The sequence below is a fragment of the Leiobunum rupestre genome, chromosome 1 (assembly GCF_980474605.1).
Source record: "Leiobunum rupestre chromosome 1, qqLeiRupe1.1.hap1, whole genome shotgun sequence".
NCBI lineage: Eukaryota > Metazoa > Arthropoda > Arachnida > Opiliones > Sclerosomatidae > Leiobunum > Leiobunum rupestre.
In genome coordinates this window covers 5,319,640-5,341,132 of record NC_143384.1, presented here as the reverse complement: position 1 = coordinate 5,341,132, position 21,493 = coordinate 5,319,640, and the positions used below count along the sequence as shown (strand labels likewise).

General features: G+C 41.4%; 1 protein-coding gene across 1 annotated transcript in view; it reads left to right on the top strand.

Moving 5' to 3' along the window:
* Positions 1 to 4,860: 4,860 nt before the first annotated feature.
* LOC149960460 (uncharacterized) overlaps positions 4,861 to 21,493 on the top strand; it is a 99,766-nt gene continuing 83,133 nt past the window's right edge. The window contains exons 1-2 of the mRNA XM_090177810.1: positions 4,861 to 5,138; positions 5,218 to 5,503. Of these exons, the coding sequence (XP_090033936.1) occupies positions 4,861 to 5,138; positions 5,218 to 5,503 (564 nt within the window). The remainder of the gene's footprint in view (positions 5,139 to 5,217; positions 5,504 to 21,493) is intronic.

Sequence of the window (21,493 nt, the reverse complement as noted above, 5' to 3'; positions counted from 1 at the left end):
ACCGTAACACAGTGGTTTTGGCAACCTTTTATAACCTTTAAACTGCGAACACGGTTTTTGGACTAAGACCCTGCGAATACGTTCGCATTGCACAACAGATAGTAAGACATACAGTAATACAGGTATACAGGCATACAACAGGTTGACAGGCATACAGGAATACAGGCATACAGGCATACAGAAAGACAAACAGATGGACAGACAAACACGGTGATTTTAAATGCACTCCAAAAAATATATGGGACTCGGCTTAGGATAACAGCATGATAGATAAACAGTGAAATATGATATTACGTCATTTCCAACAGTCCCCTTTAAGATCTAAGGTATTGTTTCTCCGGAAGTGGATGACAGGATACCGAGAGCTTCAACACAGGATCCAATTTCGGACCAGATAATTCTTTCACTAGAACGTCATCGGGAATTTCCTCAGTTAGCATGTAGTGGACGTTGACCAATCCTTTCCTTGAAGAATCCTGTGAAATGGTCCCGGATATCAATTTGCTTTGTTCTGGCATGGAAACAGGGTTTCGCAGAAGTTTATGTGCCCCTTGATTGTTGTTGTACATCGCAACCGTCTCGACTGGAAAACGTAGTTCACTCAGGAAACACCGCAGATAGATCGCTTATTTTGCCGCGTCTGATAGAGACATGCACTCGGTTTCGGTACTTGATGGTGCGCTGCTTTTCGCGCAAAGCCAGTTTAGAAATGTATCCAGAATGCAATTTTTGGTCTTTAATACAACCGCCCCAGTTGGCATCACCGAATCCTTCTATTTCCAATCCGGTTTTTCTGAATTCTAGACCATGGCTGAGAGTCGTCTTCAAATAGCGCAGGACCCGTTTTCTCATCGTTGCTTGTATTAAATTGTCTCAGGACTCTGACCGAATCAGAAATATCTGGACGTGTAGACACTACTTACGAGGAGACTACCCGAGGTGATAATCACCGATTTGGTTGAAACTAGGTGGGTATGTAGACCTTATGGTAACATGAAATTTCACCAAGGGAAAAATTGCAATGGGCATTAGTTTTGCCATGGCAACTGAAAATGTTTTTGACAACACAGTATGTATATTTTCTCATTGAAAATAACATGGGAATCTAAGCACTTCTAAAGGATTACCCCCTGTGAAAAATTGCCAAAAAAATTTCAAATTTCAAAACCAAAAAAAATAAATCAAAATTGACCAATGAAATGAATTTTATGATATTTTTATGAATTTTGGTCAATTTGATCAAAATATGTAAAAATTGATCAATTGTTATTTTCAATGGGACAATATACATACTGTGTTGTCAAAAACATTTTCGGTTGCCATGGCAAAACTAATGCCCATTGCAACTTTTCCCTTGGTGAAATTTCATGTTCCCATAAGCTCTACATACCCACCTAGTTTCGGGTAGTCTCCTCGTAAGTACACCAAGGATCCAACCAATGACTGATAAGGGTAACGCTTCATATCATTAGGGGACTGGTTCTCTAGATTCTGTAGCTTGTGTTTTCCATCCTTCGGTGTGATAACCGCCTTGGAGTTCTGCATACCGAAACGAGTCACGACTTCTTCCCCGTATTTTTGCTGTGAATGCTGTTTTTCTCCAGATCTTGATGGAATTCCGTTTCCAAACAGTAATGGATCCTGCCCAGGTCTTTCATCTCAAAGCATCTTCCTAGTTCGCTTTTGACCTCATTTAACCAGCTCAGGTTGTTACAAGCTAGAATCAGGCCATCAACGTAAGTTGCTATGATCAGGATGTCATCGACTCTTCTGGAAATGTATCTGCACGAGTCCTTCCTGAGTGGTTTCATTCCAACCTCCTCCAGTCTTTAATGGAGTCTCTTAAGCCACTGCCAACCGGACTGTTTAAGACCGTAAAGGGATTTTCGGAGAGGCTGATAACTAAGCGTAATCCTTCCACAAGCCTGTAGTTTTGACTGTATTAAAAAGAGTACGTGTTTTTCCCAGTTCCTTGATCCAGTTCATCGAGGAAGCGATAACAGTTTCATTATCCAGGTTTCCGGTTATAATTTCTCCAGAGATTCTTCAAACCCGTAAGGTCTGTTCATGTAAATTTCTTGCTCAATTTCGCCTTAGAGATCAGTAACAACGTCCATATTGTAAATTCTACTACTCTACTACCAGGGCTATAATCAGTCTTAATTGACCTTGATCGTACCACAGGAGCGTACGTATCTTAGTAATTGATGCCAAGACGTTAAGGAAATTGTTTTGCGACCAGATGGAGTTTTTTACGCTCGGATGAGTACTTCGTTCGGAAGACTAGCCGGTTTCCAAGGACTTTCGGTTTTGAACTTTAAGAGCGACAGTAATTCTTCCATTGTTGCCCTCTCCCAAGCTTGTTGGTAATGAAAGTAGAATTCTTTCATCGACGCGAGTTCTGAATTCATGAAAGGTACCATACTGAAAGCTTTCTTGGGTCTTCCCGAAGCGGCAGTTATTATTAGACTCGGTCTTCCTGGGCCTTTCTTTAACTTCTCCGCTTTTGGAATCTCAGGAATATGTCTGGTAGAATTTATTATTCAACTTGCGACGTTGAAAAGGGAATGGTAATCGAAGCTTCAATTTGTCTTCGCTCTCCGTGGTAGTAGTGGACCTAAGGACTGGCAAAGTCTTCATATAAGCCGTTTCTACCCAATTCCCCAAGGAACTTTACATTTCATCACCAAATGATCTTCTCGTTTCGTTTAGAATCGAATGTCTATAGGTCTTTGACACCTCTGAACAAACTTCCCTTTCTTGGTATTCTCGTCCAATACGAGAGCCCTTTCTCTGAACATGCTCAGGTACTTGAGTATAGGCTTCTTCCCAGTCCCTTTCGGGACAGGTATTTATCCACCGATACTTCGGGGCGGACATCTGTTGTGGACGTAGTTGGTTGTAGACATCGCTTTGGCCCAATGATGGTGCGAGGTTAGACTGTATAAAAATGTTCAACATGGTCCTATTATTTTGCCCAGACACGCCATTCTGTTCAGGAGTGTATGGTATGATAAGTCGCCTGGTGATCCCGTTTTTCTCAGTACTCAGTAGCGTTATCCGTCTGAAGAGTTTTAATCTTCCTTTCAGTTTGCAGCTCGACTCGTCTCTTGAATGCTTGAAAGGCTTCCAACGTCTCATTCTTGTACTTTAGGAAACAGTCTTCGCTTCATCGCGAAAGGACATCAGTGAAGACCAGGATATATCGATTTACGCTTAGTGAGTTCACCTGCATGGGTCCGCAAAAGTTGGAGTTAACGATGTCCTGGAATTGTAAAGTACATTTCCCTTCCGAAATTGGAAACGGTTTTTTCGGCTGTTTTTACTTTATACAGATTTCGCAATTTTCCAGGCTTCCGTCTTTCTCAACGTGAAAAACTAGTGCTATCCTTGCTATATCCTTTAAAACGTTTTCGTTTAAATGGTCCAGATGGAAGTGCCAATTTTACAGATTGCTTCTCGGTTGAACGGTGTGTGCCTCCTCCTTGGGCTTCCTCAAGAAATAAAGATCTCCCACCCGATCTGCAACAGCCATGACTTCCCCGGTAGACTTCTGAAAAAAGGCGTGCGTCGTCTTCAACACAACATCGTCGCCTCTATTAGTTATCTCTGAAACTGACATCAAGTCTATTCGCAGGTCTCGAACGTTATGTGCTTTTTCTAAGAGCAGGACACTTTTGACGTCCCCATTCGTTGCTCACATCTTTACCTCTCCGATACCCTTTATTTCGGTTGACTCATTACTTGCCAACGTCGGGAACCTATTCATTTCTTCATACCCTCTGAATTTTTCTTCCTTCGAGGACATGTGTGATGTGGCTCCACTATCTAGACTCCAGGAATTCTCTTTACTACTCACCAGACATGCGATTCCTTCTTAGCTTTCCGCAAGAACTTTCGCAGTGTCTTTTCTCTTGCCACCTTCCGCTCGGTGCTCAGATCTGTTTCCCGAATTATCCTTTTGTTCAAGATAATTTGCAATTTTGTGACCAGCCTTGTGGCACCCGTATCATTTATATTTGAAGGCATAACTTCCTTTCTCAGGATGATTGCAGCCGAGCATTTCATTCTGGACACGAACCTCTTTTTTGGACCTTCGGGCATCTCATTCTTCCAGGATCTTTATCTTCAGAGCCTGAGTTAGAGTATCCTTGGATTCGATGGCGCATCGGAAATTTTCGTAAGTTACTGGTAGGCTATACAAAAGCATGATGGCCAAAAGATATTCGTTGATTTATAACCCCATGTCAGCCAACTTATCGACAGCATCAAAGAACTACTTGATTTTGTCTGGAACGTCTTCTACCTCCTTCATCGTAGTAAGAGTCAGCTTCTTCGGGAGTGTGGCTTTCTACGCAGGAAACCTGGAATGATAGACTGTCATACTTCTCTGAGGTGACGCAACCTTTGGCTTGTTTTATTTCCGATGACGTCTGACTTCTCCTTCCTATAGTTTCTGTCCCAGTCTGCTACCGCCTTTGCATTACCGTCGGTTCCCGTAGCTACGGCGGGCCGAATCACAGTACCAGGACATACCCCGAGACATCGTTCTTACGTTCTATTACGTTATTATTGGCTTTTTTCATATTAAATCGTTTTTATCCATGGATAATATCCAGAAATAAACGGTTAATTATATTTTTTAACATTAATCGGAATTTTGGCTGTTAATTTATTTGTTACGCCGACCTATACGCAGATCGAATTACTGAAGTGTTGAATTCTCCAAAACCAAATTGGTAATCCAAAGAAACATTTTTGCACGGTAGGGTTGGAAATCTGGTGATTCATACCAAATTCGAACGCATAGTTTCGTTTCGCCTACTTAGAACTTGATTTTTATATCTCCGAGCTAAGGAGATGATCCTCAGCTCAAGGCTAGGTCCCTGGGGAACTTATTGTAGCCCCGCTCAAGGCTACGTCCCTGGGGATCTTATTGGGGCCCCGCTCAGGGCTAGCACCTGGAGACCTGATGGGAACCTCCACTTAAGGCTAGTACTTGGGAACCTGTTGGGAGCCTCCAATCAAGGCTACGCCCCTGGAGATCTGATGGGAGTCTCCGCTCAAGGCTACGCCCCTGGGAATCTGATGGGAGCCCAGATTTCGGAAAAGATATACCTCTCGATACGAGCTCTGAGGTGGTGGCTATCTTAGTAACATTTCTATCGTAGACTTACAGTAATTATTTTCTTTAAAGAATGCCGATTTTGTTGGTAGGGAACTCTACAAAGTAGCTCCCGACCCAGTTTCTATAAACGTGTCCCCTGAAATTGGAGCTGTATTGGAAAATTCCGCCGCAATTAAAGAAAAAATTAATTTTTTCGAAATGAAAGCGAACGAACTCGAATCTCGTGTCGACAGACTCAGCGTTAAAGAGAAGAAACAATTGGAGTCTTACCGAAACTCCGCTCACGCCCAAAAAATCGAACTGAGTAAAGCCGAAACCGCTTTGAACAGAACCCCTCACGCTGAAATGCAGCTCATCATATTTAAAGATAGCCAGGTAAGTAGATTTATTTTATTAAGTACGGGGAAGTGTAGAAAAACCGTCACGGACTCGAAAATGAAATAAGGCTGTTTTTTTCCACTGTTGACGTGTTCGGTGTCGTTGGCGCTGTAAAATGACAGCATTTAACAGTTCGTAGGGAAACTAAATTATTTAAATAGGTACAATTTTGAAAATATTGATGCAATATAAGCCTCTCCGTTTTTAAATAATGGGCAATTTTATCTCAATTTAGGGATAGCCTGCTATTGCAGGGGAGCAGTGAATCTTGCCCCTTTATCTAACAATGATAGTAGAGATAAGAAGCAAGATAATATTTTGTCAACAATTCCAACCAGTTACCGCAGACATTCTCATTGAACGTGAATAGGTCTTTCTATAAAGTCAGCTACGCTTGCCGAACTTGTTTTTATGTTGCTCTTACGTCACGATATCAAAGCTTCATTAGAGTAGTTTTGACACACGCGGTTTGCACGCGCGCGCAATAATCCGAGGTTTCTCTCGCCCTAAGCGCGCGCTCATAATATTACCAAAGTTAAAGCTGTGAAGTAGTAGCTCCATTTCAACAAGAAGGCCACGTTACTTTATATAAACATGGCTTAAAAATAAATTAAAAAAAGATTTTCTATGAAGTGATGTACAGTCCCGGACATAAGTTTCTGGCCGTTTTCATTTGGCCGCCATTTTGATTCTTTTTGACGTAGACCGTCGTTGGAGGTCTGGTTTGAATACTTACGCTCACGAAATTAGTATCAACATAATTTTATTTTGATATATCTTACAGGGAAAAAGAAAAATCAAAATTAGTAAAACCCCACCGATTTGACTTTACCAAATTAAGCGTTTAGTTAGTTACAATTAGGCCCATTAGACGCACAATGTCACCCAGAATCCGAATCTGTCTTTGAAATTTAAATCGGTTTAATATTGCCAAAGTTATAAATAAAATAACAACGGTTTAAAACTGGAAAATTAAGCCTAATCGAAATATTAAGTCAAACAGATCAACTGAAGTGGGAAGCAGGCGTTAAAGCGGGGGAAACAATTGAGATCAAGACCACTTGATTTTGCCCTTCACCTTAAGTTGTTAGCGTTAAAATAAAAACACTAAATAGGACAGTGACCAGAATTAAATAATTGCAAATTTTATATCAATCATCACAAACAATGACATATTTAGAAAAATGGTCTCAGAGTAATTTTGAAATTTTTCAGATTAGCACTTTACGACACTTAATAATAAGTCCAATAACCACATTTGTCTACATCCTCTCGCATACTCTTGGGCATCGATTCGTGATAGGCCCGAAAAAATTCCTCGTTGAGCTTCAGGTCGCGCCACGCATTTCCAGAAGGCGTTGAACATTTCGTCAGGGCACCAGCCCGCATCTTCGAAATATTTTGTATTCTCTTATTTTTGAAACATTATTTACAGGGCCCCTATAAATATAATATTTTTATTTTAGGGCCATTAATTTTAACAATATAATTTTTGGGACCCCTTAATTTTAACATTATTTTTTGGGCCCCAATTCAACAATATTTTACGGGCACCTAATTTTAACGTTTTTTTGGGGTCCACAATTTCAACGTTATTTTAGGGCCCACAAATTAAACTTTTTATTTAAGGACCCCAATTTTAATATTATTTTAAGGACCCAAATTTTAATTTTATTATCACGGTCCTTAAATGCCATTACGTTAGGGCCCCTAAATTTATCAATACAAATAATTACAACTATTTTTAACATTATTTTAGTGCCCCTAATTTTAATAAATTTTTGGGTCCCAAATTTTTGCACAGAGCCTTCAACAGTGTTTATCAAGCTCTGCATTTCGTACGTTTGAGTAATCGATATGAAGACCCATTTCCGCCTACAGGTTTTCATGGGGTTCAAATCACAATGTTTGACAGGCCAATTTATAATCTAAATAAAGAACGAAAAATAAGTTGTTCGATACCAGAACTGTATTAAAAACTAACAATCCGAAATGTATCGCTGTTCGAATTGACTTGTCTGGTCCAAATTCATCACCTTTCCGCTCTCGCACTCATTCCGGCAGCAGGTTAAATTTCTTAGAATCTAGAAAAAAAGTTTGAGCAACGCGCGAACATTCGGCGAGATCGGAAAGGTGCAGTGGCGTCGCCAGGGTTTCAATTTTGGGGGGGGGGGAGCATTCTGGGCCAACGTAGTTATAATATCCAAATCCTTTATTCCTTAAATGATTATATGCGGTGACAGGTGGTGATAAACTTCTTCAACTACTCACGATTTTTATGTGAAATGATTTACATTTAAATGAAAAACAATTTTATTTTTTTATTAAAATATACATTTTGTACATCAATTAGTTTAAATTATATTTAGATGTTTGCACTTCGTCCATCGTCAATAGAATTTTTTTATGAGAGTGAGAAATTTGTGAGTGGAGGAATTTAACCCGTCTAGAGTGCTCGGATGCGAATTCGTCAATTACGCAGTCGATGCAAATATTACAAGATTCCTCTTTTTCGATTGCTATGCGAGCTAAAGATGAAAGTTGAACTTGACCCATAATGTTTCTTAAGTAACTTTTAACCCGTTTCAAAAGTGAAAATGAGCGTTCACAGACAACAGATGTCACGGGAAGTGATAGAGAAATTTGTAACATTCAACAAAGATCGGGAAAAAGATTTTTCGGTAGCGTGTTCAGAAGATCTAATATAGAACCTGGTAGAGCATTTTCTTCTAGTTTTCTCAAATAGTTCTTGGCAACTAATATCTCAGCCTCGGGAACTTCCATATTGTAATGTGCACAGAATCCGCGGAGTCTTTCGTTAGACAAAAATCTTTAATAATAATAATAATCAGCTAGGCTAATACCCAAGGCACCACCTTAGGCCTAAGTCATCATGCGACTTTTGAAGCCTTTAATTCAGGTGGCCGGGTTACAATGCGTAGGAGGGTGGTGGCAAGCCCTGCATGCCACGCGATCGAGCCAACAGCTCCCTACACTAACTATTACCGTTAACCTAGACAAGTTTTTATGGAAGGGGAAACCGAAGAACTCGGGGGAAAACCCCTTAAATTAGTGGGGAGAGAACTTGCAAACTCAACGCAGAAGGAGTTGTTCCGAGTTTTCACCCAGTGCCACAAGCTGGGATCGAACCCGGCTCCTCTTGCTGCGAGGCGAAAGTGCTAACCACTCCGCCACCCCACTCTGGCGAGTCTTGGCTCAAAAGAGAAGGCGTCATCGCGCTTATTCCTTCCAAAACTTCAGCGTTTTGTCCACCAATAAATCTCCGTTCCATTTCATTTATTATTCTATCCAATGAAGCGTAGTAGATTCCAATTCTTAAAGTTTGGTTTGATTCCTCCGTCCGTTGTCCAGTTAGTTCCGTTATCACAAAACTACTCATCGACTTGGGTAAAGTTTTTTTCCGCTTTGGTCAACCCCTCGTTAAAGAACTTGCTGTTGCCACAGGAACTATCTCCGATTCGAAATCCACCTCGATATCGAGATCCTCCGCTAGCTTTTTCGCTTCGTGAAGAAGATTTTTATACGTATCCTCATATAGGGTCTGGTGACGCCACTGGAAAGGTGATGAAATTGGACCAGTGAAGTCCGTTCGAACAGCGATACATTTCTTATGTTTTAAATAGTGTTATGGTTTCAAACAACGTATTTTTCGTTCTTCTATTTAGATTACGAATTTGCCTGTCAAAGGATGTGAATTTCAGATCGTGCCACGCATTTCGTACCGCCTTCAGAAGGGGTTGAACTTTTCGCCAGGGCCGTATTAATAGGAATATAACCTCCAACGCGATTTGAATTAAAGATACCCACAATTTTTTGGAATACCTTTCCAGTAAACCACTAAGCAGCGCCGAAACCTCTAAAGCCATAGGAGGGCGCGGCTAACAGCGAAACCCTTGTCAGAAGGAGACTAAAATACCAGAAGTTATATTCCCTTTAAGGTATGTGCCAAGTGCACTATCACCCAGGGCCCCCCGAGGGCAAGGCTAACATAGCGGGCCCTAGCCCGCATCTTCGAAATAATTTTCATATATTTTTTTAATTATCTTTAAAGGCCATAAATTTTAATATTATTTATTAATTTGAACATGATTATTTTTAGGACTCTTGAACATTGAGTGAGATCGAAAAGGTTATAAAATTGGATTAGTCCAGTCCATTCGATTAGTCGGAAGAAGGTGTTAAAGCGTTAAAAACAATTACGCTCAAGACCACTGGATTTTGCCCTTCACCTTGAGTTGTTAGCGTTAAGTAGTATTATGACCAGAATTAATTCTTGAAAATTTTATTTGAGTCATCATAAACAATGACATATTGTTTTTACAAATAGTTTCAGAGGTATTTTGACAGTTTGCCCAGAATACCACTTAACGACACTTAATAGTGAGTCCAATAGCCTCGTTTTTCAACAACTTCTCGCACTCTATTGGGCATAGATACGTGATAGGCCTGAAAAAGTTCCTCGTTGAGCTTTAGGTCGCGCCACGCATTTTGTACGGCCTCCAAAAGGCCTTGAACATTTCGAACGTTTGTGTGATCGATAATACGAACCATTTCCTATAGGGTTCATGTCGCAACCTTTGGCAGGCCAATTCATAATCTAAATAGAAGAACAAAATATAAGTTGTTTGAAACAATAACTGTATTTAAAATACGAAATATATTGCTATTCGAATTAACTTGACTAGTCCAAGTTCATCACCTTTCCTCTCCGAATGTTTGCACGTTGGTCGAAGTTTAATTACGAAACTTACCCCGAAGCCGTAATGAGTGCGAAGCCTTTCCAATGCTTTAGCGGTTAGTCTCGCCGTATGGATTGGCGCTCGGTCTTGCATAAAATCAAAATTCCCGTCTAGAAACCTTTCCATTACGCTTGGGAAGCAATCGTTTTCTAAGAGCTCAACGTACCGACGAGCAGTATTTCGTCCCTCTATGTTGACCAAGCAACAAGAAATCTCCGCTGAAAGCCAGAACCATACTTGAACCGAAAATCGTCCGCTGCGTTGCACTTCCGTTATGTATGGTTCGTTGTATCGGGTACCACCTGGCCTTCGAACCCAGATCTTAAAGTTCAGGGAAAACATTACATGGAGATATTAGAGTTTTGTTCAAATAATTGAGCACCACCGCTTACCCGGCCGTTATGCCCCACAACGAACGTTTTTTCGTCAGTAAAGACGACACGTTGCCATTGTTCGAGAGACCAGTCTAGGTGAGACGTAGCAAATTCAAGCCTTCCTTGACGGTTTGCTGCCGTTAACTTCTCTTTCTGACAGGCAATTCTACCGTTCATATTATTCCTAACCAAGGCTCTCCTGACAGTCCGTACCGACGGTTCTAGTTCCAAGTCCAACGATTAGAATAACCTTGTTGGTGAAGCTCTACTATATGCGAGAGGATGTAGACAAATGTGGTTATTGGACTTATTATTAAGTGTCGTAAAGTGCTAATCTGAAAAATTTCAAAATTACTCTGAGACAATTTTTCTAAATATGTCATTGTTTGTGATGATTGATATAAAATTTGCAATTATTTAATTCTGGTCACTGTCCTATTTAGTGTTTTTTTTTAACGCTAACAACTTAAGGTGAAGGGCAAAATCAAGTGGTCTTGAACTCAATTGTTTCCCCCGCTTTAACGCCTGCTTCCCACTTCAGTTGATCTGTTTGACTTAATATTTCGATTAGGCTTAATTTTCCAGTTTTAAACCGTTGTTATTTTATTTATAACTTTGGCAATATTGAACCGATTTAAATTTCAAAGACAGATTCGGATTCTGCGTGACATTGTGCGTCTAATGGGCCTAATTGTAACTAACTAAACGCTTAATTTGGGGTTTTACTAATTTTGATTTTTCTTTTTCCCTGTAAGACATATCAAAATAAAATTATGTTGATACTAATTTCGTGAGCGTAAGTATTCAAACAAGATCTCCAACGACGCTCTACGTCAAACAGAATCAAAATGGCGGCCAAATGAAAACGGCCAGAAACTTATGTCCGGGACTGTACATGTAACTCTTGGTTTTATATATTACCCTTTGGTACTAGAGTTGTAAGTAACTTTGGTTTTATTTATTATGCGTGTTGAAACTCTGTTGTGACTGGTATTAAAAATTTCGATAAAATGTCTTTAAAAACACACTGTCAAGGGTATATTTATAATAAAATGAAAAATTAGTTCACTTTTTTCAGTCCAGGTTGGTACCACCGTCGCGAGCCAATGCACTAGAACCAAAGTAAACCTTTACATACGCGGTATAACTATTCTTACTTTCTTCTGGGCAAACAAAAAAAAAGGGAAAAAATATGCCCTGGAACTAGTATTTCGTAAAAGCATTTCGGTTTTTACGAAGCTGGTTCTCGGGGCCAAGTACCTGGACACTAGACAGTGTGCCTTTAAATTCTAAAACATGTTCAGTCTTTGACTGGATAGATCCCAACTAATTATACCCTTAAAATAATATCAATGAAATTTGTTAACAGTGTTCATACGCTACGTTAAGATTTCGAGGCTTGAAATAAACAAGCCGACCATTTGGTACTACATAATTTTGAAACCAGAATAGTGCTAGAGTTAACATTGAATGCATTTCCTAAGATTGTCTGTCCGAAAAGAATAATGAAAGAAAAACAGTTACCAACATTTGATGGATTCGTAGACGAAATGTAAATACCAAAAACTATTTTCCACTTGTTCAATGGATTAAGCTACATTTTTATCAAGGCAATGTTATCTGTTACCGATAAATGTGATTTCAAAAATCCACACGGTTTATATACACCCTGGTTAGTAACCCTCGGTACCCGCGGCGCCTTGTTTGCAAAAATTAACGCCTCGAAAACAAGTTGGCTAGTGAACATGAATGCAATGCTATTTCAAGGGTATGATGAATTTGCGAATTCGTGGGAATTGCGATAAATAAAAAATGAGCAAATAAGAGATGTGACATGAGTAAATAAACACTGAAAAACAAAGTCGAAAAATGTGTATTTTGTACAAGTTACAATAAATGTTCCATGTTTCTACCTTCAACTCTTACACAAAGACGACAGCGTCGAATCTTGTGCATGCTAGGAGGTCCAGTCTTATGGCCTCCGAGGTCACCCGACCTAAATCCGATGGACTTTTTCTTGTGGGGATGGATGAATGATCTGGTTTACGCCACGCCAGTTTATTTGGTGGCAAGGATCCAAGCCACTTCCGAAAGGCCCGTGTAGGGCCCATGAAAATACCTTACAAGGGCTCAATGACGACCTGGGCAAATGTAGTCGCAGACCTTTTTATTTGAACCCACATCGACGCCTAAAAAGATTTTAATTTTGAACATATGCACCCCCCCCCTACAAATAAAAACAGATTGAAATATTCTCGGGTGATAATTATTTTTATCATATTTAAAATGTTGAAGTATTAACACTTAAATCTGTTCCATTGTATCAAAATGTAATTCAGGACCAATTTGAGTTGAATTGAAGTAGATAAAATTAACAGGTAACTCAAGAATCCCCAAAATTCCCTATATCCTATGATTTAATAGAATACTGTAACTTTTAATTTATAGTGTTCTTCGAGTAATTTATAGCTACCTCTCCTAAAATTAAATTGGCAAAGTCATGCAGCCTTAACCCCGTAATTATACCAAAAATATTAATATTAATACACTATTAAAACACTTGGGTCAAATATTTTGGGTTGTTTCAATTTTAACCCAAAAATAGTCCAAAGTGACTAGTTTTGGGTTATTGTTTTTTTAAATTTGTTCCGGGTCGAATAACTGGGTCATAAGGTCTAACCTAAAATATGTTTATGTTTTAAACCCATTCTGGGTTGTTATTAACTGTTTTTGGGTTACATTATCTTTCAACCCAAAACTGGGTTATGAAATTCACGCGAAAATTAATTATGACGTCATAAAGTTGCTCAAATTCCGTAAATGGCATATTTTTGGCGTAAAAGCAGCGGCGGCAGTCTGACAGTCCGAGTGCTGATTATAATATTTTTAATTATAGGGTAAGGATTGTTAATTTAATAAGTATATTGTACAGCAGCTCTATTATAAATATTTAGGGTAAAAGTCCAATCTTATTCGCCGTTTCAGTACAGTATAAACTATCCCAACTAGTAAGGATAGTTAAGCCTTGCTTGAATGGTTCTTTTTTCAAAGGGTTATTTGACAAGCCACAAGTATAGTATTTTATCTAGTTTAGGCTAAGTTATATTGGTTGAATCCTGAATAACAAAAAAGTAATAACACAAATAAATAGACCTATGCACAATTACACAAGCAGATCGTGTTTTAGTAAACTATTCAATTTAGCAAGTACGGCTAGATTGTGGAATTTGATAGATGGTATTGTTAACATTATCAAAAATGATAATACACAATAACCAAAAAAAGAGCCCAAATGGGGTTATTGTTGTAACCAAAAATGGGTTCTTTGGGTTAAAAACGAGCCTTAGTTGGGTTAATATTGTAACCCGAAATGGGATGTTTGGAATAAAACAAACTCAAATTGTGACATTATGGTAACCCAAATTGGGCTATTATTGTGACTCAAATTGGGTTTTTTGTTTTTTAACACAGTTTTGGGTTATTATTGTAACCCAAATGAGTTGTTATAGTAACACAAATTGGGTTGTTTCGGTTAATAACACAGTTTTGGGTTACAAATAACAACCAAATTTGGGTTATTCTTGCAACACAACTTTGGGTCTAAACGTAGTAACCCAACTTTGGGTTGGAGGTTTTAACCATTTCTGGGTGAAAATTAAAATAACCCAAAAAGGGGTAGGGAAAATACTGACCCAGCGTTGGGTTACATAAATAACCCATTTTGGGTCGATTTCGACCCAACTGTTTTAGGAGTGTAAAATTTCACAGATTTTGAATGCAAGGATATAAGGAAATTTGAAGATCTTTGAGCTATCTCTAAATTTTACCTAATTCATCTCAAATTTGTGCTGAATTTATTTTGATATAAAAGAACAGATTTAGGGTATAATGTAGTACATTTTAAAAATCAGAAGAATAAGAAACACTATAATAATGATTCGTGTTTATTTTGGAATTTAATAAGTTTAATTCTGGCGGGTTTTCGGTTAAAAATCTGGCATCCCTTCCTTGGTGTGATACCTCTTATGTTCAAGTAGCTGCCAGAATAACCAGGGTACCCTTTTTCCCTTGCAAACATATTTTAAAAACTCGAATTTCTCTCTCGTCCAAAACCCAACAGTAAGGCAACTTTCCCCCTTTCCCCCATGCCAGAGTTTCCAGGGTAGCCTTTATCCCTCGCAAAAATTAACTAAAAAACCTGCCTTACTCTCTCGTCCCAAACCCCCAGTAAGGGACCCCTCCCCCTTTTCCCCGTGCCAGAATTACCGTGGAACACTTTTTCCCTCGAAAAAATAATTAAAAATCTCGCCTATATCTCTCGTCCAAACCCCCCAGTAAGGCACCTCTCCCTTTTACCCATGCAAGAATTAACGGGGTACCCTTTTTCCCTCGCAAAAATAAATTAAAAACTCTCCTTTCTCTCTCGTCTGGTACCCCCACTAAGGCACCCCTCCCTCTTTTCCCCATGTCAGATTTTCCGTGGAACACTTTTTCTCTCGAAAAAATAAATTTAAATATCGCCTATATCTCTCGTCCCAAACCCCCAGTAAGGCACCCCTCCATCTTTTCCCAATGCCAGAATTACCGTGGTACCCTTTTTCCGTCCCAAAAATATCATTAAAACTCGCCTTTCAATCTCATCCCAAACCCCCCAGTAAGGCACCCCTCCACATATTTCCCATGCCAGAATTACAGTGGAACACTTTTTCTCTGAAAAAAAATAAATTAAAAGCTCGCCTATATCTATCGTCCCAAACCCCCAGTAAGGCAAACCTCCCCCTTTTCCCCATGCCAGAATTACCACGGTATCCTTTTTCCGTCGCAAAAATATTATTAAAACTCGCCTTTCTCTCTCATCCCATACCCCAACTAAGGCACTCCTCCCCCTTTTACGCATACCAGAATTACCGTGGTACCCTTTTTCCCTCGCAAAACTAAATTAAAACTCTCCTTTCTCTCTCATCCCATACCCCAACTAAGACACCCCTCCCCCTTTTCCCCATGCCAGAATTACCGTGGAACACTTTTTCTCTCGAAAAAATAATTTAAATTCTTGCCTATATCTCTCGTCCCAAACCCCCAGTAAGGCACCCCTCCCCCTTTTCCCTTTGCCAGAATTACCGTTTTACCCTTTTCCGTCGCAAAAATATCATTCAAACTCGCCTTTTAATCTCATCCCAAAACCCTCAGTCAGGAACCACTTCATCTTTTCCCCATGCCAAAATTACCGGGGTTACCTTTTTCCCTAAAAAAAGGACTTTTCTCTCGTACCAAACCCCCCAATAAGGCACCTATCCCCTTTTCCCCATACTAGAATTACCGGAATACCCTTTTTCCCTCGCAGAAAATTAAATTAATAATACGCCTTTCTCTCTCGTCACAAACATCCTGGTAAGGCACCCCTCCCCTTTTCCCCATGCCAGAATTGACGTGGTACCCTTTTTCCCTCGCTAAAATATCATTAAAACTCGCCTTTCAATCTCGTCCCAAACCATCCAGTATCGCACCCCTCCATCTTTTCCCCGTGCCAGAATCACCGGGGTAACCTTTTCCCCTCGCAAAAATAGCTTTAAAATTTTGATTTTTTACTCGTCCCATACCCCCACTAAGGCACCCCTCCCCATTATCACCATGCCAGAATTACCGTTGTAACCCTTTTCCCTCGCAAAAATAGCTTAAAAAATTTGGCTTTTTTCTCGTCATAAACGCCCCAGTAAAGTTTCCCTCCCCCTTTTCCTCTTGGCAAAATTACCGTGGTACCCTTTTGCAATCACTAATATAACTTAACAAATCTCCTTTTCTCTCGTCTAAAACCCCCATGTAAGGCACCCCTCCCCTTTTCCCCATGCCAGAACTACACGGGTAACCCTTTCCCTCAAAAATTACTTAAAAACTCTTCTTTTCCTCTCGTCCCAAACCCCACAGTAAGGCACCTCTCCATCTTTTCCCCATGCCAGAATTACCGTGGTACCCTTTTTCCGTTGCAAAAATATCATTAAAACTCGCCTTTCAATCTCATCCCAAACCCCCCAGTAAGGCACCCCTTAACATATTTCCCATGCCGGAAATACCGTGGAACACTTTTTCTCAGGAAAAAAATAAATTAAAAGCTCGCCTATATCTATCGTAAGGCATCCCCCCCCTTATCCCCATGCCAGAATTACCGGGGTACCCTTTTCCCTCGCAAAATAATTTAAAAATTCCCTTTCTCTCTCAACTAAAACCCCCCAGTAAGGAACCCTTTCCCCTTTTCACCATGCCAAAATTAACGGGGTACCCTTTTTCCCTCGCAAAAATAACTTAAATACTCGCCTTTCTCTCTTGTCCCAATCCCCCCCAGAAAGGCACCCCTCCCCCTTTTCCCTATGGCACAATTACCGGGGTACCCTTTTCCCTCGCAAAATAATTTAAAAATTTCCTTTCTCTCTAGTCCCAAACCCCCAGTAAGGCTCCCCTACCCTTTTTCCCCATTCCAAAATTACCAGAGTAGCCTTTTTCCCTCGCAAAAATAATTTAAATACTCGCCTTTCTCTCTCATCCCAAACCCTCCAGTTAGGGACCCCTCTCCCTTTTGCTCATGCCATTATTACCGAAGACCCCTTTTCCCTCGCAAAATATTTTAAAACTCACCTTTCTCTCTCGTCCCAAACCCCCAGTAAGGTACCCCCCTTATACTCAAGCCAGAATTACCGGGGTACCTTTTTTTCTCGCAAATATAGCTTAAAAACTCGCATTTTTCTCTCGTCCCAAACCACCATTAAGGTACCCCTCACCCTTTTTCCCATGCCAGGATTACCGGGTTACCATATCTCTCGTCCCAAATCCCCCAGTTTGCACCCCTCCCCCTTTTTCCCCATGCCAGAATAACCAGAAGAGCCTTTTTCCCTCGCAAAAATAACTTAAAAACTCGCCTTTCTATCTCGTCCCAAACCCCCCTGTAAGGCACCCCTCCCCCTTTTTCCCCATGCCAGAATAACCAGAGTAGCCTTTTTCCCTCGCAAAAATAACTTAAAAACTCGCCTTTCTATCTCGTCCCAAACCCCCCAGTAAGGCACCCCTCCCCCTTTTTCCCCATGCCAGAATTACCAGAAGAGCCTTTTTCCCTCGCAAAAATAACTTAAACACTCGCCTTTCTATCTCGTCCCAAACCCCACAGAAAGGCACCCCTCCCCCTTTTTCCCCATCCCAGAATAACCAGAGTAGTCTTTTTCCCTCGCAAAAATAACTTAAAAACTCGCCTTTCTATCTCGTCCCAAACCCCCCAGTAAGGCACCCCTCCCCCTTTTTCCCCATGCCAGAATAACCAGAAGAGCCTTTTTCCCTCGCAAAAATAACTTAAAAACTCGCCTTTCTATCTCGTCCCAAACCCCCTAGTAAGGCACCCCTCCCCCTTTTTCCCCATGCCAGAATAACCAGAGTAGCCTTTTTCCCTCGCAAAAATAACTTAAAAACTCGCCTTTCTATCTCGTCCCAAACCCCTTAGTAAGGCACCCCTCCTCTTTTTCCCCATGCCAGAATAACCAGAAGAGCCTTTTTCCCTCGCAAAAATAACTTAAAAACTCGCCTTTCTATCTCGTCCCAAACCCCTTAGTAAGGCACCCCTCCTCTTTTTCCCCATGCCAGAATAACCAGAAGAGCCTTTTTCCCTCGCAAAAAAAACTTAAACACTCGCCTTTCTATCTCGTCCCAAACCCCCCAGTAAGGCACCCCTCCCCCTTTTTCCCCATGCCAGAATAACCAGAGGAGCCTTTTTCCCTCGCAAAAAAAACTTAAACACTCGCCTTTCTATCTCGTCCCAAACCCCCCAGTAAGGCACCCCTCCCCCTTTTTCCCCATGCCAGAATAACCAGAGTAGCCTTTTTCCCTCGCAAAAATAACTTAAAAACTCGCCTTTCTATCTCGTCCCAAACCCCTTAGTAAGGCACCCCTCCTCTTTTTCCCCATGCCAGAATAACCAGAAGAGCCTTTTTCCCTCGCAAAAATAACTTAAACACTCGCCTTTCTATCTCGTCCCAAACCCCCCAGTAAGGCACCCCTCCCCCTTTTTCCCCATGCCAGAATAACCAGAAGAGCCTTTTTCCCTCGCAAAAATAACTTATAAATCTTCCTTTCTATCACGTCCTAAACCCCCCAGTAAGGCACCCCTCCCCCTTTTTCCCCATCCCAGAATAACCAGAAGAGCCTTTTTCCCTCGCAAAAATAACTTAAAAACTCGCCTTTCTATCTCGTCCCAAACCCCGCAGTAAGGCACCCCTCCCCCTTTTTCCCCATGCTAGAAAAACCAGAAGAGCCTTTTTCCCTCGCAAAAATAACTTAAAAACTCGCCTTTCTATCTCGTCCCAAACCCCCCAGTAAGGCACCCCTCCCCCTTTTTCCCCATGCTAGAAAAACCAGAAGAGCCTTTTTCCCTCGCAAAAATAACTTAAAAACTCGCCTTTCTATCTCGTCCCAAACCCCCCAGTAAGGCACCCCTCCCCTTTTTCCCCATGCCAGAATAACCAGAGTAGCCTTTTTCCCTCGCAAAAATAACTTAAAAACTCGCCTTTCTATCTCGTCCTAAACCCCCCAGTTAGGCACCCCTCCCCCTTTTTCCCCATGCCAGAATAACCAGAAGAGCCTTTTTCCCTCGCAAAAATAACTTAAACACTCGCCTTTCTATCTCGTCCCAAACCCGCCAGGTAAGGCACCCCTCCCCCTTTTTCCCCATCCCAGAATAACCAGAAGAGCCTTTTTCCCTCGCAAAAATAACTTAAAAACTCGCCTTTCTATCTCGTCCCAAACCCCCCAGTAAGGCACCCCTCCCCCTTTTTCCCCATGCTAGAAAACCAGAAGAGCCTTTTTCCCTCGCAAAAATAACTTAAAAACTCGCCTTTCTATCTCGTCCCAAACCCCCCTGTAAGGCACCCCTCCCCCTTTTTCCCCATGCCAGAATAACCAGAGTAGCCTTTTTCCCTCGCAAAAATAACTTAAAAACTCGCCTTTCTATCTCGTCCCAAACCCCCCAGTAAGGCACCCCTCCCCCTTTTTCCCCATGCCAGAATTACCAGAAGAGCCTTTTTCCCTCGCAAAAATAACTTAAACACTCGCCTTTCTATCTCGTCCCAAACCCCACAGAAAGGCACCCCTCCCCCTTTTTCCCCATCCCAGAATAACCAGAGTAGTCTTTTTCCCTCGCAAAAATAACTTAAAAACTCGCCTTTCTATCTCGTCCCAAACCCCCCAGTAAGGCACCCCTCCCCCTTTTTCCCCATGCCAGAATAACCAGAAGAGCCTTTTTCCCTCGCAAAAATAACTTAAAAACTCGCCTTTCTATCTCGTCCCAAACCCCCTAGTAAGGCACCCCTCCCCCTTTTTCCCCATGCCAGAATAACCAGAGTAGCCTTTTTCCCTCGCAAAAATAACTTAAAAACTCGCCTTTCTATCTCGTCCCAAACCCCTTAGTAAGGCACCCCTCCTCTTTTTCCCCATGCCAGAATAACCAGAAGAGCCTTTTTCCCTCGCAAAAATAACTTAAAAACTCGCCTTTCTATCTCGTCCCAAACCCCTTAGTAAGGCACCCCTCCTCTTTTTCCCCATGCCAGAATAACCAGAAGAGCCTTTTTCCCTCGCAAAAAAAACTTAAACACTCGCCTTTCTATCTCGTCCCAAACCCCCCAGTAAGGCACCCCTCCCCCTTTTTCCCCATGCCAGAATAACCAGAGGAGCCTTTTTCCCTCGCAAAAAAAACTTAAACACTCGCCTTTCTATCTCGTCCCAAACCCCCCAGTAAGGCACCCCTCCCCCTTTTTCCCCATGCCAGAATAACCAGAGTAGCCTTTTTCCCTCGCAAAAATAACTTAAAAACTCGCCTTTCTATCTCGTCCCAAACCCCTTAGTAAGGCACCCCTCCTCTTTTTCCCCATGCCAGAATAACCAGAAGAGCCTTTTTCCCTCGCAAAAATAACTTAAACACTCGCCTTTCTATCTCGTCCCAAACCCCCCAGTAAGGCACCCCTCCCCCTTTTTCCCCATGCCAGAATAACCAGAAGAGCCTTTTTCCCTCGCAAAAATAACTTATAAATCTTCCTTTCTATCACGTCCTAAACCCCCCAGTAAGGCACCCCTCCCCCTTTTTCCCCATCCCAGAATAACCAGAAGAGCCTTTTTCCCTCGCAAAAATAACTTAAAAACTCGCCTTTCTATCTCGTCCCAAACCCCGCAGTAAGGCACCCCTCCCCCTTTTTCCCCATGCTAGAAAAACCAGAAGAGCCTTTTTCCCTCGCAAAAATAACTTAAAAACTCGCCTTTCTATCTCGTCCCAAACCCCCCAGTAAGGCACCCCTCCCCCTTTTTCCCCATGCTAGAAAAACCAGAAGAGCCTTTTTCCCTCGCAAAAATAACTTAAAAACTCGCCTTTCTATCTCGTCCCAAACCCCCCAGTAAGGCACCCCTCCCCTTTTTCCCCATGCCAGAATAACCAGAGTAGCCTTTTTCCCTCGCAAAAATAACTTAAAAACTCGCCTTTCTATCTCGTCCTAAACCCCCCAGTTAGGCACCCCTCCCCCTTTTTCCCCATGCCAGAATAACCAGAAGAGCCTTTTTCCCTCGCAAAAATAACTTAAACACTCGCCTTTCTATCTCGTCCCAAACCCGCCAGGTAAGGCACCCCTCCCCCTTTTTCCCCATCCCAGAATAACCAGAAGAGCCTTTTTCCCTCGCAAAAATAACTTAAAAACTCGCCTTTCTATCTCGTCCCAAACCCCCCAGTAAGGCACCCCTCCCCCTTTTTCCCCATGCTAGAAAACCAGAAGAGCCTTTTTCCCTCGCAAAAATAACTTAAAAACTCGCCTTTCTATCTCGTCCCAAACCCCCCA